At 51.6% G+C, this 18,256-nt stretch overlaps 2 protein-coding genes across 6 annotated transcripts in view; one reads left to right on the top strand and one right to left on the bottom strand.

Annotated features, from left to right (window-relative positions):
* Positions 1–12,859, bottom strand: part of SZT2 (seizure threshold 2 homolog (mouse)) — a 78,254-nt gene extending 65,395 nt beyond the window's left edge. For all 4 annotated transcript variants that reach the window (XM_019531270.1, XM_019531272.1, XM_019531269.1 and 1 more), the window contains exons 1-8: positions 12,804–12,859; positions 12,575–12,700; positions 12,192–12,365; positions 11,627–11,797; positions 7,928–8,059; positions 1,499–1,658; positions 858–964; positions 462–672 (exon numbers count right to left, since the gene is read on the bottom strand). In XM_019531270.1, coding sequence (XP_019386815.1) covers positions 462–672; positions 858–964; positions 1,499–1,658; positions 7,928–8,059; positions 11,627–11,797; positions 12,192–12,365; positions 12,575–12,700; positions 12,804–12,833 — 1,111 coding nt within the window. In that variant the 5' untranslated portion in view covers positions 12,834–12,859. The remainder of the gene's footprint in view (positions 1–461; positions 673–857; positions 965–1,498; positions 1,659–7,927; positions 8,060–11,626; positions 11,798–12,191; positions 12,366–12,574; positions 12,701–12,803) is intronic.
* Positions 12,860–12,911: 52 nt separating this feature from the next.
* MED8 (mediator complex subunit 8) overlaps positions 12,912–18,256 on the top strand; it is a 23,397-nt gene continuing 18,052 nt past the window's right edge. Inside the window, exon 1 of one of the 2 annotated variants that reach the window (XM_019531273.1) lies at positions 12,912–12,963. In XM_019531273.1, coding sequence (XP_019386818.1) covers positions 12,958–12,963 — 6 coding nt within the window. In that variant the 5' untranslated portion in view covers positions 12,912–12,957. The remainder of the gene's footprint in view (positions 12,964–18,256) is intronic. The other variant, XM_019531274.1, reaches the window with a different exon arrangement.

Genomic DNA, 18,256 nt, shown 5'->3' with positions numbered 1-18,256 from the left:
ATGTCTATGAAATCTATGAAGAGGTGATCACCTGCCCAGAAGTGTTCACCCTGGCACACAGGCCAAGCCTGAGCAGTGCAAGCCCTAGGGATGACTCTGAGCAAGCCGAGCAGAAGCTCTGTCCCAGACTGCTTAGCAACTCTTAAGCCCCACAGAAGGGAAGCACAGATACTGCTGCAGAGTCCAGCATGCTGTGTCCCCACCCATACTCAGATCCAGACCCCTGAGCAAGCACCTCTCTCTTCCCTGGACCTGGGCTCACAAGACACCTGCTCCCTGTCCAGTTCTGAAACTCCACGTGGCAGGAGGGGCTGGAAAAAGCTCTCTCATTGCTCCTTGTCACCCCTGTCCACACGTGTCCTACTGCTGACACCTACAGAGGTACAGGAATGGGACACCAGTGTAGCTGGGCAATGGGTTTTGCCCTTTTTGCAGGAAGCTGGGGCAGGCGCATTCCTCACCACAGTAGTACTCCAGATTCAAGGACTCCCCCGTGCGCAGAAAGGAGTACAGCAGGAAGGCCTTGTGATACACGTTCAGATCCAGGCTCACCGGGTCCAGCTCTGGGCAGGTGGAGAGGTAGGAACCAAAAGTTGCCATGGCGATGAATTTCATCAGCTCCACGTTGGGGACATGACCGAAGCTGCAATCATAGGAGTAGACTCCACCCACCTGGGGAGGTGTGGGAAGAGGAGACCAGTCTGGCACAGCTCATGCAGGGCATGGAGAAGACACACTGGTGAGTTCCTTCCAACCCCCAAAACCAAGGAAGCAGCCAAGTCTCCAGCAGAAGCCGAGCACACAGGTACATGCTGCTGTGTCCCAGTGCCCACCCCACCCCTTGGCAGCAGGAATACCTGCACAAAGGAGCAGGCCACAGTGCCGCTGCGCAGCTGGTTGAGCAGGGTTTCACACACAGCCACATCAGGGACACTGGTCACACCATCAGTAATCACGATGATACCTGCAAACACGACAGTATCTCAGAGCATCCTCTCCCCTTCCTGACTGGCAGCCTGTGTTCAACTCCCGTACCCACAGCTCCACTGGATGTACTTAGGAGAAAGCAAGACACATGGGTCAAGAGAGACTGAATCTTATTGGCCATGTGCCTCTGACATCAAGAGATGAGGGCACCCACAGTGAGACAGTAAGGGCTTACAAGGAACACCCAGATGCAGCAGGCAGCTCATTTCTTCAGCACATTCAGAAGCAGAGGGGCCAAATATGGAAATAACACCCCAGAACCTCCCTGGGCCAAGAGCTCTGCTGGGCAGTTGCTTATTAGCCCAGCAAGGTTACCAGTAGTTGGGCTGCAGAACCAGCTCTCCCTCTAGATCCAAATGCCCCCTAATCCACACCCCCACTCAAATCCCCACCTACTCATGGCTTGGACTTCCACAGGGGAGAGATCTGTAGGCCTCTCAGCTGGGGGGAGGACCATTCTGACCCCTGGCTGGGAGGAACATAGACTTCCAGGTCAGGAGATGGAACTGACCTGCTGTGGAGTTGGAAGGCAGCAGCTGCAGTGCCAGGATCCCCTGTCGGATCATGCTGACGAGCCCAACATCAGCAGTGACCACGGAGACTCCTGGCTTCCTTCCAGGAGGGTCCTGTGGGTCGCAAGGGCTGTCCTGGTTAAGTGATGACAAATCCACCTGACAGGAAGAAGCCAGTGAGAAGCTGTCAGCTGCACTCCAACCGTGCTTCAGTGCTGAGCTTTCACAGTCTACAGCTCCATATAGACCCAGCCCTGGTGTGGTTTGGCAGGCTTCAAGCTAAGCATTAATCTCTAGATTGTCCCAAGTCTCAATTCTGATGTACAGTGAGAATTGCAGGGGAGTCACACTCAATGCCCTGTCTGAGCTGACCTCTCTCACGAGGGACACGAAGGCAATGCAGAGTGGCAGCTTGGAGTCTGACTCATTCAGAGAGGAATGAGCTCCTGTAGGCAATAGCGTTTGATGAAGCATTTAACAAAGCAGTCTGCTGCCTAAGAAGGTTCACATCTCTCTTAATAAGCAAGTCTCTAAGGTGCCAATTTGCCCTGCCCTGCCTCCTGCCAGACTTAAGATTAACACAACCTCTTTCTACAAGAGGTGGTGGAGAGGTTGCTAAAGCTTCACTACTGTTGACACTGAGCAAGCCACACCAAAAAGGGCCAAGCTCTGACTTCCCTCCAGCTTGGCAGAAGCTGTCTCCAAACAGGAGGTCTTAGGGTGGGGTCCTAACTCTCTCAGAGGGAATGCAGGAGAAACCCACATCCCTGCTACCCCATCAGTGGGGAATGCTGCAGCAGAGGGCCTGAAGAGACTATGAAGCAGGACTGGAGCCTTTGTGCTCAGGTCCTGCCATACCAAATCGAATTGCTTACACAAAAGCAATTACGTTCCTCCTCCAATCTGCAAGAGATGTTGTAGGTTTCTCCCTTTCCCACCTACAACAGCATATCTAGGCCTGTCAGGTCTGGGATGCTCTGCCTCCTACACCCTACATAAAATCCCACCCTGTAAAAAAAACCTCTTGCCTAACCTAACTGTTGAGTCAGTGCAGCGAAAGACACCCTACCCCACAGCCACAGGGCTGCTCTGGGGTGGGAAGAAAATCTACCCACACAAACCCTCAGGGCACTCTGGGGTGCAACCAATGGCCCAAAGCACTGGCCTGACTAGAATCCCTTTGATTTGCTGGATCCCACCAGGCTATGCAGCATTTGCTAACAAGTACAGTCAACTGAAATCACAAGAAGCTGTGAAATCCAGATAAGCAGTTTCAGGCCCTGACCCTGAGCTAGATCCTCCTGCCTGCACCCCACTGTCATGTGTGGAGCTCTGCAGTTGCTCATGAATGTCAGTGTCTCCCCCATTTCTCATTAATTTACATGGGAAAATTCAGACAGGCAGGGCAGCTGACTGCACAGGGGTGCAACAAGAAAGACGGTGCCCACAGCTCTGCAAGGGGCCAGCAAGACCTGCTGCAAGAAAGATCCCTCCCACTACCTGGTCCCTTGGCTCCAGGAACACTGGATGACTACTTAACACTGGCTGCTTAAAAATGATCTCAGTCAGAGTGCAAGGTTTATAGTGGCCGTAAGTATGTGACTGCCTTGGTCAGCAGCAGCTGCCTCACACTCATGCTCTCTCTCACCACCCTGGATTTAAGAGACATTCCTCCCATTTTAGCACCTGATTCTACAAGCACCTGTAGAAGTACATGCTGTTTCATGCACAAGGAGGAACTTTTGACTGCAGCAACACTAGCCATGAATGCATGAAGTTCCCAAACAGATGTTTGCAGCCTCCATGTCCTTTACTCCCTATCCTGCTGTTCATCTCTCATACCCAGTTAGAGGCAGGCTTCTGGGGTTTTGAGGAACAGCCCATCTTCCTGGATCACTTAGTGCTACAGCCAGCTGTTATGAAGAAGAGGGCACATTTCAACTCACACCTCTGTTCTCCATGGGCCCTGTTACAGCGCATTAGACATGAATGAGTCCATGAGACAGACTGGAAGGGGAGGGGGATGGGGGGGGAGAGACAGTGCAGAGCAGCCCAAAAGGCACATTTGCAGGCAATGCCTTGTTCAGAATCCTACAACCCTTGCTTGCTCCAGCCTCTCATGCATCACAACCACAAGGTGCATAAAACCAAAAAAAAAAAAATCACATAAAAACACACCATGAAGAAAAAGCTGAGGGGATAAGAAGGCTGCCAAGGCACTGGCAAAGTAGTAATTGGTTCACATATGCTCATAGGATCCTGAGAAGAGTACCACTGCTGAGAATGACAAGATCCGTGCCAATCTGACTTCCTGACCCCAAATTTAGCAATTAGCTCAACTCTCTGCACAACCCTCTACTTTGGTACCCAAGTAGCTTCTAAGTCCAACCCACACCAGTCAAAAACTACTTTAAACTGTCTACAGTTTCCTGTGCTCCAGAGGATGGTGGAAATCACACATGGCTTATAAAACAAGGAGAATATTCCTTCTCTGCCCCTGCTGACAACTAAGCAGAAGGCCTGAAGCATGGGAATACAGGAAACCCTTGCTATTTGTGGGTTCAGCATTCGTGGTTTCAAATATTCGCAAATGCTAAATCTGCATTTTAAATACACTTCATGCACTTCCAGGAGCTCCTTGGGAGCTCCGTGCTTGCTGCCACCAGGCTCCCGCTGCCACCGCCATGCCCCCACCCTCCACCTGCCAGGGCACCACATTCATGAACGCAGAATGCATTCATGAATGCAGTGTCTTATTTGCAGATTTCACCATTCATGGGGGATATGAGAACGTATCCCCTGCAAATGGCAAGGGTCGCCTGTACTAGATACCTCCCACATAGAGAAAGAGTACAATCTCTGTATTGAGGGTGGGAGGTAGAACAGCCAAATGCATACCTCACACATGCCATGCACAGACTATGAATCCCTCATTCCTTCACACTACCCCATTCGTGAAGCGATCAAGTTTGATCTTGAAGCCATTTAAGTTCTGTGCCCTTACTACTTTACTCAGACCATTCCAGAACTTCACCTCTTTAATAGTTAGAAATCTTTTAATTTCTAATGTAATTCATCCAAAAAGATCTGCACTCCACTCTTATAAATTGGACATCAAATGCTACCAATATCAGGTAAGATTTCTGCCTCTCACATAATTTCTGGACCATCACGACTACAACTTCATTCTTACACTCTCAGTACCAGGGGAGTACCTAAAGGTAAGTGTGTGTTCTCTTCTGGGTTGGCAGATCTCCTCTGGTGGGCTTTAAACTAGGCTCGTCGGAGCAAGGGGAAGACGAGGGAGGAGGAAGCCTTGGCCCACTAAACCAAGCAGCACTCACAATTACAGCCCAGCCTAGACCAATGAGCAGAACATATATACAGGTAAGGAACAGGGGCCAGGGCAATGCTGTGATTAGGGGGCCAGTGCACACATCTACAGGAGGCCTCAAATGCCTCTACGCAAATGCTCATAGTATGGGAAACAAGCAGGAAGAACTTACCCTCCTGCTAGCTGACACCAACCGAGACATAGTGGGGCTCACTGAAACGTGGTGGGACCCAATGCATGACTGGGCGGTGAATATCATGGGCTATAGGCTGTACAGGAGGGACAGGACAGGGAGGAAAAAGGCAGGGGCGTTGCGCTCTACATTAAGGAAAAATACACATCCTCACCAGGTAGCACAGGGTCAGAGGAGGAGCACTCTGAAGTGCTCTGGGTTAGAGTACAAGGCAGTCAAGGGGAAAGGGACTTAATGGTGGGAGTCTACTACAGACCACCCAACCACAGGGAAGAGCTAGACCAGGAACTCTTAAGTCAGCTCACAGAGGTAGTTAGGTTAAAGGACATGGTCATCATGGGTGACCTGAACTGTCCAGACATCTGCTGGCAAGAGCAGTCAGCTGGGTCTGAGCGCTCACGTAGGTTCCTAGCCCAAATGCAGGACCTCCATCTAACCCAGGAGTGCACAGCCCCACCAAGGGAGATGCCTTGTTGGACCTGGTGCTGGCCACGGGCGACGACCTGGTGAGGGGGCTGCAGGTGCTCAACCACCTGGGTGACAGTGATCACTACCTGCTAGCATTCACCATCCAGCACAAGGTGGTAAAGGCCTGCAGCAAGGCAGCAGCCCTAGATTTCAGGACAGCAGACTTCAATGAGCTAAGGAGAATAGTTGAGGAAGCACTGAGGTCCCAGAGGGGAGGGGAGCCAGGTGTCCAAGAAGAGTAGTCATTCCTTAAGGAGACGATCCTCCAAGCCCAAAGGGAGGTAATCCCAACATGGATCAAAGGAACAGGAGGGCACAAAAGCCCCCATGCTCGCCAAAAGCATCCAGGAATGTCTTGTAGTTAAAAGGGAGGTGTACACCCAATGGAAGGGAGGAGCCATCACCAGGGAGGACTATATTGCGGTTGCTCAGGGATGCAGCGGGAGGTCAGGAAGACCAAGGTGGAGGCGGAACTGGGACTAGCTTCCCAGATCAAGAACAACAAGAAGTCCTTTTTTAAATACATAGGGGGCAAGAAGAAGGTACCGGGTAAAGTGGGGCCCCTGCAAGACACGCCAAAAAATTTGGTCATCACACCAGACGACAAAGCCAACATATTTAATGATTTCTTTGCCTCCATTTTCCTGAGCAGGGACCAGATCAGTGCCCCCCATCTGGCACCCCTCAGGCTCCAGGGGAGGCACACCTAGGCCAAGGGTCAGGGAGGACCTAGTCAGGGAACTTATGGAGGGACTGGATGTATTTAAATCAGCTGGTCCAGACAATCTCCACCCTAGATTGCTGAGGGAATTAGCTGAGGTCATTGTGGGACCCCTGGCATGGCTTTACGAGCACTGGTGGTGCTCTGGTGTGGTGCCAGGGGACTGGAAGAGGGCCAATGTGGTTCCCATCTTCAAAAAAGGGAGGAAAGAGGACCCGGGAAACTACAGCTTGGTTAGTATTACCTCGATCCTGGTAAGCTTTTTGAGAGAATTATTCTGGCACATGTCCACGAGGAGTTGGGGGGGGAGATTATGCTTAGGGGCAACCAACAGGGGTTCACTAGAGGCAGGTCCTGTCAGACCAACTTGGTGGCCTTCTATGACAGGTCACCAAATCCTTAGACACAGGGGTAGCAGTAGACATAGTCTTGCTGGACTTTTGGAAGGCCTTTGACACTGTTTCTCACCCCATTCTCATTAAGAAGTTGCAGGACTGTGGTGTCGACACCTACACAGTCAAATGGGTCACCAACTGGCTGGAGGGCCGCACCCAGAGAGTGGTGGTGGCTACTGTTCCACCGAGTTTCCATTATTCCTATAATGTTAGGATTCACATCCCATCACAGCAGTTGCAATTCCTGTGCTTTATTGCCCAGATTCCTTGCTTTGGTCTACAAACACATCAGCTGCTTCCACTTGACCTTAAGCAACCTTAACCTGTGACTGAAACAGATGTCTTGCTGCCCTTTCCAAACACAGGGTTGCTTCCATTCCCCTTCCCTCCCAGGTGTGTTTTTTTCCCTGGTCTTCCTCATTTCCATTTCCCTCTCCTTGCAAGTTTAGTCCTCTCCTGGAGACTGAGGATTTCTCTTGACCTTCTCCTCAAGTTCCTCATTCAAACTTTCAGCCTGCTGTGAGGAAGGGGACACAAGGCTAGGGGTTGCATTTCCATGGCTTCATATACATCAGCACTAATACTGATCCAGGGTAAATATTTCTGCCATGACCCCTTCCTAACTGCCTCTTGGTCCTGCTCTCCTTCCATGGAAGCAACAACACTCCAGTCCATGTATCATCTTTAGCCCTGCATGGCTCCCTTGCTGATCAGGGGTGCCAAACTGATCTGGCCCTGCAGGCCAGACAACAGGCACAGGACCAGTCTGCAGGCTGGATCAGACCCACCACCAGCCCTGTGTACTGGAGCCAGCATACAGGGCCAGTCCAGTGGGGCATCTTATGGAATGTGCACCCCAAACTGGTTCATGTGGCATGCAGCATGCACCCCAGGTCCAGCCCCAAGTGCTGCATGCACTGGATGTAGTCTCCAACTCACACTGTTTGCAATGCTCATGCTTAACCATCCCTGTGCGCTGGATCCAACACAGAGATGATCTCTGGGCCTGATCCAGCATGGCTGTTGTATGCAGCACACACCAGACCAACTCTGGGCACCACATATTGGCCCTGGCCCTACATGCGCCACTTGCTGTGTGCAGGGTCAGTCCAAGACCCACAGACTGAACCCTACAGCTCCATGGCATGCATCTTTCCTGGATTAGACAACTCCTCAGTAAAGGGATGACTTCTTATACAGGCCAATGCTTATACCACATGCCCCTCATGGTACAAGGCAACACTTTTAGCCCACCCCAGAGGAGCTGCAGGGTGCAGAAGTGGCAAACAGGGACAGAGTCACATCTGCCCTCCTCACCTGTGGTTTGGGTTCATACTGCTGTTGAAGCATCTCTGCCACTTTGTTCTCAAAAGTGCATAGCTGTGTGTACACTTGCTGCAGGAAGGCATCTCTCTTACTCTCATCCAGCTGACAGCCTTGGAACAGCACCTGGCCCAGGGACACAAGGGGAAGCCATTATCTTGGGGTTTTACACCATTTCATCATCAACCAGTGTGGAATCCAGGAGCACAGTTAAGGGTAGGATCCAGACACACACATACACAATCCACAGCTGGAGGGAGATACTGCATTGGCCATTCTTGTCACACTTCCTGCTTGGCCTCAGGTCCCTCTGAATTGTCTTGCAAGATACCAACATATGCTCCAGGTCCCTGCAGAACTTTGAGGGGACCTACTTTCTGCTGCTCTCAAGGACAGAGAAGGCAGGCACTGGACAGCAGAAAGGAGGACCTTTGCTAAAACCCTCTAGAGTAGTGGTTTTCTATCTGTTAGACTCAAGACTAGGTCTCTTAGGAAATGCTAGGTCTGAGTTGTCCCTTATTTTTTGACAACAGAAAAATTCTGTATTCTGAATTAGTCAAAATTCTTCACTTCTCCTGGAAGAACTCAGAAACAGCATAGCAGGTCAGAGTGTTTTTGGATTTGAAACCACTGGTTTATCTTGTGAATCATGTGCAGACATCTCTATATTGGACGGTGCAGGCATACATAATATTGAACGGTTCCAGAAGACGGAATTGGTTCAGAATGGCACGAAGTACTGTCACTCCCACACCAGGGGGCAGAACTGAGCACCCAGCCCAGCACTGCACAGTAGGTGAGTGAGTTGTTCTTGCACCCATGCTTTGGGCATTCAAGGGGGTGAGTAACCTGTGGCTGGGGTATTGGCACTGTTTTGTTTTCCCTTGTTTCCTAAACATACGTTCAGTAATCCTCAACACCCTGCAAATGACTGAAGTCTGCAGTGTGCTTGCCTGACTGAGGGTATAGGGGAAGAAGCAATGCTTGAACACATGCCTTTTGATTTTCAGAGGCTTGGGGGGGTGGGGAGAGGTTGCCCAGAGGACTGACCAGACCTGTGTCACAGAACACTTGGTGTCCACACCTAACAGCGAACCAGGTCAGTCAACTGGTTCAAGAGGGCCTCCATGGTCAGCCCTATGAGGAGAGGCTGAGGGACCAGAATCTCTTCAGTCTCCGCAAGAGGAGACTGAGGGGGGATCTTGTGGCTGCCTACAACCTTATCAGGGGCCAGCAGCAGGGACTCGGGGAAAGTCTGTTCACCATGGCCTCCCTTGGAGTCACCAGGAACAATGGCCACAAGCGGAGGGAAGATAGGTTTAGGTTAGATACTAGGAAGAACTATTTCACTGTAAGGGTGGCCAGAGCCTGGAATAGGCTTCCCAGAGAGGTGGTGCTCTCACCTTCCCTGGAAATCTTCAGGAGGAGACTGGATAGGCACCTAGCTGGGGTCTTATGACCCCTGCCACCCCCAGTGCTCATTCCTGCCCATGGCAGGGGGTTGGACTAGAAGATCTGTCTAGGTCCCTTCTGACTCATTGATTCTATGATTCTAAGAAAGCACTTGATTTTCCAGGCGTGCTCCTGAACTGTTCTAGGTGGACTGAGACCAGTTTAATGGGTGTGTATGTCTGCATGGCATTATAATTAAACTGTATTTAAACTGTTTTTAGTGATGCCCTAACAGCGCTAATATTGTGTAGCACCCTGCAGCACTCTTAAAAGGATATCATGGCATCCTGGTTGATAATTACTGTTCTAGAACGTTGGATTTCAGATTCACATTGCTCATCTGTTACAGTGCACTTGTTCTACTCTAACACACCTCTAGCCTGGCCCAAGCACCTTCTGATAAATTTGTACTTAAATCACAGGTTAAAAAAAAGAGGGTTGTGGCCACTCAAAAGCCTGAAGAACTGGGCAGTGAAATCCACTGCCCCAGAGAGCAGGAACCCTGTCACTCATTTCACAGCAGGTGAGAGCCAGCTTTCTTAATAGCAGAGCACCTCCCTGCCCTACCCAACCCAGAGTCCACTCCCAGCAGCAGTGCTCCATTGTGCTGTGCACTATGTTGACAAAAGACAGCCCCATGCAGAGACGATAAGGAGGGAAACAGGATGCAACACAGAGACAGAATCTTCAAGAGATGATAGCACGGAACTTGTTACCTTTGTTCCCAAACCCCGGCTGTCAGATGGACAACACACTAGTGCCAGGGAAGAAAAATATCTGATCACAGGCAGTTTTATTTAAATGAGTTACACAAGTATATATAACCCTTCTGTCCATTAAATAAGAGTACAGCTATCCCTCATCCCAGAGCAGGCATCTTGTAGGCTTCTGGGAAGAGGCGTATCTAGAGAAAGGATGTGTAGGATAAGAGGGTAGCAGCTTTACAGATTGGTACAGTGTAGTTGGGAGACAGTGGCCCACAGGAAAGATATATTGTGGGAGGATGGACAAGATGGCAGTTGAGGCTGACATGACTACCAGAGGGCTAAATCCCTTACAGACTTATCTGGTAGTGTCAAAAAACCCTATGCTGCAGGCACTGTAGGGTAAAAGATAGAATGAAGCTCTTCAGAGCAGGGAATAAGTAGGGGACAGAGGCAAAGGGCAGGAAAGGAAAGGAGGAGAAGAGTGATGGTCTGCAAATGGCACAAAAGCATTGTGATTCTGGGGAAGAGATGAATGACAGACCCACCAGCCCCACAACTGGGATTCAGCCGCTTGTACAGGAGCTGCCTGTACCTGTGATGGGCAGAGCACAGGAGGCATGATCCAGCCTGTCAGCCAGCCACTTTGCTGAGTGAGCTAAGGAAAGGCCAGTCATGCTGGACATACTCCCCACACATTACAGCAGGCTCCTGCCTACAGATCCCCTCCCTGCCAGGCACTGCTCTAGGGGGAGAGATGTGTGTCCCCCCTCCCACCCCAAGTGATGCCTGAGCCACATTCCTAGATACCCGAGGGAGCCATGGGTCCCAACAGAAGAGAAGCTGCTCACACCTACTCAGGCACTGCACCAGACCAAGCCTACTGTGTCAGAACTGGCAGGGCTTGGCCAACACAGAGTCCGGGGCACAGATCTAGGCCTTGAAAGTTCTGGGCGCCTCACTTCAAGAGGGATGTGGACAATATGGAGAGGGTCCAGAGGAGGGCCACTCGCATGATCAGGGGGCAGCAGGGCAGGCCTTATGATGAGAGGCTATGGAACCTGAACCTGTTCAGCCTCCAGAAGAGAAGGCTGAGGGGGGGGATCTAGTGACCTGTTACAAACTAGCCAGAAGGGACCAGCAGGCATTGGGAGAGTCCCTGTTCCCCCAAGCACTACCAGGAGTGACTAGAAATAATGGTCACAAGCTGGCAGAGGGTAGATTCAGGTTAGACATTAGGAGGCGCTACTTCACTGTCAGGGCAGCCAGAATCTGGAACCAACTTCCAAGAGAAGTGGTGCTGGCTCCTACCCTGGGGGTCTTTAAGACAAGGCTAGACAAACACCTTGCTGGAGTCGTTTAACCCCAGCACTTTTTCCTGCCAAGGCAGGGGGTTAGACTTGGTAGGGTCGGAAGGGACCTGAGCAGATAATCAAAGATGAAACCTATGCACAGCTGAAGATCTCACCAGCAAATTAGGACAGTGAGAACTGCTGACAAGCAAAGGCTTTGGAAGAGGGAGAAGACACAAATTTACCTGGTGGGACTGCAAGCCGATGATGGAGGAATACGCTTGGATAGTAACAAAGATCTCCGGCTGGTAGATAATGTCTGAACCAGGGATTTGGAAGGGCCTTAGCAGACCCACCAGACACCGGGAAAGGGCATGAAACACCTCGTCAAAAATGATCTCCCCTGTTGAATCATCCTGCAGAAGAAGGAGAAGAATGCTTGATCTTTGGACCTGTCGGGCCTTGCCGTGGCACTGGCCAGGGCCCTGGCACGTGGGTCTATGGCACGCATCCCTGGCCTGAGAGAGGCCAGCTCCCACCAGGGTTTGCCAGGCAGCAGCAGGGGCTGAGAGGCACTGCCCAGAACCACGGACAAGGAGGGCACTTGGAGGGGGGGGGTGTCACTCCAAGCAGGACCAGCCCCAGATGCATCATCCCATCCAAGGTTTTGTCTGCCTGGGCCTTGGTCACCTCCAAGGATGGAGACGCCACCACCTTTCTGGGCAGCCTTTTCCCTGCTCCACTACCCTGTTCCTCCCAGCTCAGGCAAGCTTCTTGCAGGGGCAGCGGGTCTAGGGCTGGGGCGCTCACCACGATGCCGGTAGATGGGCTGAGGTCCAGTTCGATGACAAAGCGGTAGCGCCGCGCCAGGAAGGTGACCCGCGTGGATGGCACCAGCAGGCATGGCCGTGGCCGCAGCGGCTCGTCTGGCTGCCAGCTGTGCGGCAAGACGCTGAGCACCGCCAGCTCCTCGTCCGCTGGCACCTGCAGCACGAGCACGGTCAATGTGGCAGGGGGGGCAGGGCAGGCTCACAAGCCCTGGGTTGGGCACAGCAGGGATGGGGATTGGAGGTGGGCAGGCCAGACCAGGCCGTGGCATGTTCACCAGCCCCCAGGTCAGGCGCCGTGGGGATGGGGATTGGTGGGGAGGGGGGAAGCCCAGACCAGGCCAGGCTGTGCCGTGCCGCGCTTACCAGTCCCGGGTCGGGCGCGGCGCAGACGGGTTGGTGCAGGCGAGCGAGGAACCAGGCGAGCCGCACGTTGCGGGAGATGCGATAGTCCTTCCTCATCAGCAGGTAGGCGTGTGCCGCCTCCTCCATCTGCGGGACAGCGCGGGCGCGGAGGCGGTCAGGGACACCTGCCCGATCCCGCTCGACCCGACCCAGCACCGCTCCGGCCCGACCCAGCACCGCCCCCCAGTACCTCACAATCCGGCCGCTCGGGGGCTGCCATGTCCGAGCGGCCCGTGCCCCCTGACCCCTGACCCGTGCCCTCCCCACCCACCCGGAAGTGATCGCCTGGCGCCGGAAGGGCCTGCCCTGCTCCGCCCCGCGTCTGAGGCAGCGCTCCTGCCGCGATGCAGGTGAGGGGGGCCGGGCCGGGAGGGTGGTGCGGGACCGGGGCTGGGCTGCGGCGGCAGCGCAGTGTGGGGCAGGGCGGCGAGGGGTCCAGGCCAGGCCGTGGCGGCGGCGGCGGTGGTGCGGAGCCTGGGGAGCGCCGCGCTGCGGCCGCCGCGCCTTTCTGTGTAGCGAGTCCCGGGCGGCCCGGCTCGGCGCCGTATTCCTGCTCCGGGAGGAGGCTGCGGCCCTTTCGCTCGCCCCGCCCCTGGGCAGCGCGGGCTCTCGGACTGCGGCGGGCGCTACCCGATGCCCCCTGTGATGAGCCTTTCACCAGCGCGCCCATCCCCAAATCTTTGTTTCTCTGCAGTAATCAGCTGTCACCTTTTCTGTAGCCTGGCAGCTGAGGGCCATAGGTCCCATGGTTCCCTCGGGGTGACAGGTGGGCCTGTGTCTGTGACAGCTGGCGGTCCTGCATGGCACCATAGCCACAGGCATATCTGGCACAGGTTATGGACCCCTGGCGCCCCTTTTGTGAGCAGGGGGAGACCTGGGCCTGTACACGCCAGGCTGCAGCCCCGTCACCACCTCCTCTAGAGCCTCGTATTGAGGTGCCAGCTGCATGACTCCCTGCACCTGTTTACGCCCTTTCCGTCCATCCGTGGCCCCACCAAGCCCTGGGAGCTCCTGTGACCCTCATCTTGGCCCTGGCTGAGCGCTACATATCTTACCAGGAAGGAGGCTCTGGCTGGCAGAGTCCCCGGGGCCTGTGAAGCCACTTTCCTTTCACTTGTGAGATCCTGTCTCAGGGAAGAATACCACTGGGCAGTGTCCATTGGCTCCCTAGACTCATTTAGGGACTGGTGGACAATGCTGTCACCCTTGGCAGACTATTATTGCAAACTCTGCCCCTCACTCCTGTCCCTGTCATGTCTTTAGTTGTCCTAGGCATTCAGTTGTTGCCTGTATAGGGGTCTGTCTTTCTAGGGGAGGTTTGGTGTTGAGGGTCCCTCGACAGCACGTGGGCCTGTCTCTGTGACAGGAACAGATGCTTTAAGCAGGGGTTCTCAACATTTTATGCCTAAGGCACCTCATGGAAAATGCCACCTTAGTTTTTCCCTTGTCTTTTGACTACAGAAAAATAGAGCAATTCTTCTGTGGCAAGAAACTCAGACCACAGCAGGGCAGAATGTTTTGGATGCTACAGATTCCTGTTTGGGATCTCTGGATTTGTCTTGTGAATCATGTTTGTGCACCAAGCAGTGCTAGCGTTGTGCAGCACCCTTGAAAGGATCCTGGGGCACACTGGTGCAGGACCACTGCTTTAGAGGAAGAGCAATGAATAGCGTGCATCTAGAGCAGTGGTTCTCCACCACTGCCTTGAGATCCTTTCAAGAGTGCTGTGAGGTGCCACACAGGCGTGCAAACATGTTTCACAAGATCAACCCAAAGATTTCAAGCAGGAATTCAGAGTGCTAAAAACATTCTGAGCTGTTGTAGTCTTTCTGAGTTCCTTGTAATAGAACAGTTGCTCTAATGTTTTTTCCATAATCAAAAAATGAGTGACAGTTGAGAGCTGGCACTTTCTGAGGTGTGCATCGAGGCAGGAAAGGTCGAGAACCACTGATCTTGATTGATCTGTCTCCTGTTGGTTACCCCCTCTGGCATTTACTGTCATTGGTTTAGAAGCCATAAATGTTTCAGTACAGATAAGTGCTGTTTCTTGGAGTCCAGAAGATTGGTCACTTATGGTGAGGTGGAATAAGGGCTTCTTAGGCAGCCTGAACCAGACAGTGTTCTAGGACAGTGATTCTTAACCTCTGCAGCCTTGAGGCACCCCTCAATGGACTCAAGGCACCCCTCTAGAAAATGTCAGCTCCTGATTGTCACTCCTTTTTTTGAGTACAGAAAAATAATAGCACAATTCTTCTGTTGTAAAGAACTCGGAAAGACCATGGCAGGTCAGAATGTTTTTGATACAGTGAATTCCTATTTGGAATCTCTGGGCTTAGCTTGTGAAACATGTTTGCACAACTAGCAGTGCTAACATTGTGCAGTACCCCGTGGCACTCTTGAAAGGATCTCTGGGCATGCCAGGGCACTATGGCACTGTGGCTGCGAATCACTGCTCTAAGACCACAGTGAATAACCAGCTGGGCAGAGCAAATGTAAACCCTGCCAGCATAAGTAGTGGAAGCCTGGAGAAGGGGTCTTTACATCTGTACCAACTATGATGAGACCATTAAATACAATTGGTATGTCCAGTTTTCGTGCTTTGCAAAGAATGTGGATAAACTGGCAAGGATTCAGAAGAAACCACAGACTGACCTGAGGTCTGGGAAACTTGCCTTCTAAGAGACTAATGCCGCCTGATCAGCATCGCTTGCAGGTTGAAAAGTTATTTGATCATGGTCTAAACGTTCTTCTACGGAAAGATTTCTCATTGTTAAATCAAAAAGAAATCTATTATTAGCCAAAGTTTCAATGGCATGAATCTGAAATTAAACAAACTTGGATTAGAGTTATTGACCATACTTCTACCAGTGCTGTTAATTAACCATTGAAACAAGGTGGATTAATTCAAATATTTAAATTAGGATCGAGTATCTTTTCAATATCTCTTGTTCAGCCACAAAGTTTGAGCTCAATTTAAGAATGACTCCATGATTTTCTCTAGTCTAAGTAGGAGGTTCATCAGATCACAGGCAATTAAGGCTGCAGGGGACCACATGAGAACATCTAGTCTGACCCCTTGCTCAGGGCAAGATCATCCCAGGTTGTGTCGCCTGATTGTGATGATGATGATCTCTTCTAGCCCTAGCATCTGTCAGCCCTCCTTCCTTTTTCTATCTCCTTTGTTAGCTTCTGCATTTCCTTCCCTGCTGTCATTTCAAATAGTCTTTCACTCTGGCTCCTTTTCCATTAGCTAAAATGGTCAGTAGTTATTGCTTATTTTAATTGATATTCCAAAGCACTGAATGGTGGTGGAAGACTCAGCTTTCTTGAAGTGATTGCTTCTAACTGCCTGCTTATTCAGACAGATATCACTATTAGTAACCCACTAATCATTTGAGGACTGAAAACTTACAAAGTATAATTACTCTGGGCAGTTTCATGGATTTCATAGACATTTGGGCTGGAAGGGATCCGGAAGGATCATCGAGTCCAGCTCGCTGCCCAAGGGCAGGAAGTCAGCAGGGATCATAGGATCCCAGCAAGACAGACATCCAGCTGTGTCTTGAAGGCGTTCAAAATGTGTGCTTGAACCACCCCTGGCAGCAGTCTATTCCAAACGTTGGGGGGCTCGGACAGTAAAGAAGTACTTTCTTATGTCCAGCCTGAAACAGTCATGGAGGAGCTTGTGACCATTTGATCTTGTCATCCCTTGGGGCACTCCACTGAACAGATGTTCCCCCAGGTCCTGGTGGTCACACCTAATAAACTTATAGGTGGCCACCAGATCGACCCTGAGCCTGCACTTTTCCAGGCTGAAGAGTCCCATGGCTCTCAGCCTTTCATCATAAAGTCTGTTTTCCTGACCTCTAATCATGCGCGTGGCTCTCCTCTGCACTCTCTCAAGCTTCTCCACATCCTTTTTAAATTGTGGAGCCCAAAACTGGACGCAGTACTCCAGCTGTGGTCTCACCAGGGCCGAGTACAAGGAGAGAATGACATCCTGGGCTTTGTTTGAGAAGCATCTATGGATGCAAGCCAGCATTTTGCTTGCTTTACCAGCTGCAGCATCACATTGCAAGCTCGTGTTCATCTTGTGGTCAGCCATGACCCCCAAGTCCCTTTCATCCATGGTGCTAGCCAACGTAGCACTGCCAAGCCTATAAGCTTGCTGCAGGTTTTTCCTCCCAAGGTGGAGAACCTTGCATTTTTTGGTATTCAACACCATCAGGTTCTCGTCCACCCATTTTATGAGCCTCTCAAGATCTGCCTGGATCACCCTCCTGTCCTCAGGTGTGGATGCTTTACCCCAAAGTTTGGTGTCATCGACGAACTTGGCCTGTCTGCTTCTGACACCGATGTCTACATCGTTGATGAAGATATTAAAAAGTAAAGGCCCTAGGACAGAGCCTTGGGGGACCCCACTGGTCACAGGGTACCACGATGATTGACTTCCGTCAACCACCACCCTCCTGTTGCTGATGAGCCAATTCCCCAGCCAATGGATCGTGGTGAGGTCAAGGCCGCAGTTAGCCAGTTTAGCCAAGAGGTGATCGTGGGATACCAGATCAAAGGCTTTTTAAAGTCAAGATGTACAACGTCAATCTCTTCCCCCTTGTCCAGGTGATACATCACCTGGTCGTAAAAGGAAATGAGATTGGTCAAGCAAGACCTACCCGCAACAAACCCATGCTGGCTATCCCTCAGGATATTGCCATCAGCTAGCCTGTACAGGATGGCCTCTTTAATAAACTTTCATAGATTTCATAGACATTAGGGCTGGAGGGGACCTCGGGAGATCATCAAGTCCAGCCCCCTGCCCTAAGATCTTCCCCGGGATAGAAGTCAGGCTGATGGCTCTGTAGTTTGCCAGATCCACTTTCCTCCTTTTCTTGAAGATAGGCATTACATTGGCCTTCTTCCAATCTTCAGGCACTTCACCAGAGCACCAGTTCTCAAAGATCCGTGCCGGGGCTGAGTTGTGATGCTCGCCAGCTCTTTAAGTACCCTTGGGTGTAAACCATCTGGACCGGCTGACTTGAAGGTATCCAGCCTGTCAAGGTGTTCCTTCACAAGGTCAGCTTTGATGGATGGTAAGGAATCTCCCTCACCTGGGCCTCCCTGTCCCACAGTGAGACTGATGAAAAACTGATGCAAAGTACCCATTTAGCAAGTTTGCTTTTTCCTGGGCATCTGTTGTCAGTTGTCCTATCTGGTTTAGCAGGGGTCCGGTGTTGCCCTGGCTTTTCCTCCAACTCCCCACATATCTAAAAAAAAGACTTTTTATTGTCCTTGATATTTGTAGCTAGCTGGAGTTCCATCGCAGCCTTGGCTGTCCTGGTTTGTTCTCTGCAGGTCCAGACCAGATCAGAGTATTCCTGCTTGGTGGCGGATCCCGTCCTCCATCCTTTGTAGGTCTTCCTTTTAAGATGCAGGAGATCCGCCAGTTCCCGGGAGAGCCAAGGATGCTGCCGTGCCCTTTTGCTGCCTTTCCTCCAAGATGGTTGTATTCTACTAAGCAGAGATCCTGGTTTTTCCTCATAAACAATCACAAATTCTGTGATTTAAAAACCCCAAAATCCGTGATTATAATGAAAGGCCACCCCATAGCCCCCTGGTCCTGCTGGTGCCCCTCACTCCCCAACC

This window comes from Crocodylus porosus, unplaced genomic scaffold (genome assembly GCF_001723895.1).
Source record: "Crocodylus porosus isolate Cpor-Errol unplaced genomic scaffold, CroPor_comp1, whole genome shotgun sequence".
NCBI lineage: Eukaryota > Metazoa > Chordata > Crocodylia > Crocodylidae > Crocodylus > Crocodylus porosus.
The sequence above is the reverse complement of the archived record's forward strand: the minus strand, read 5'-3'. Positions and strand labels throughout refer to the sequence as shown.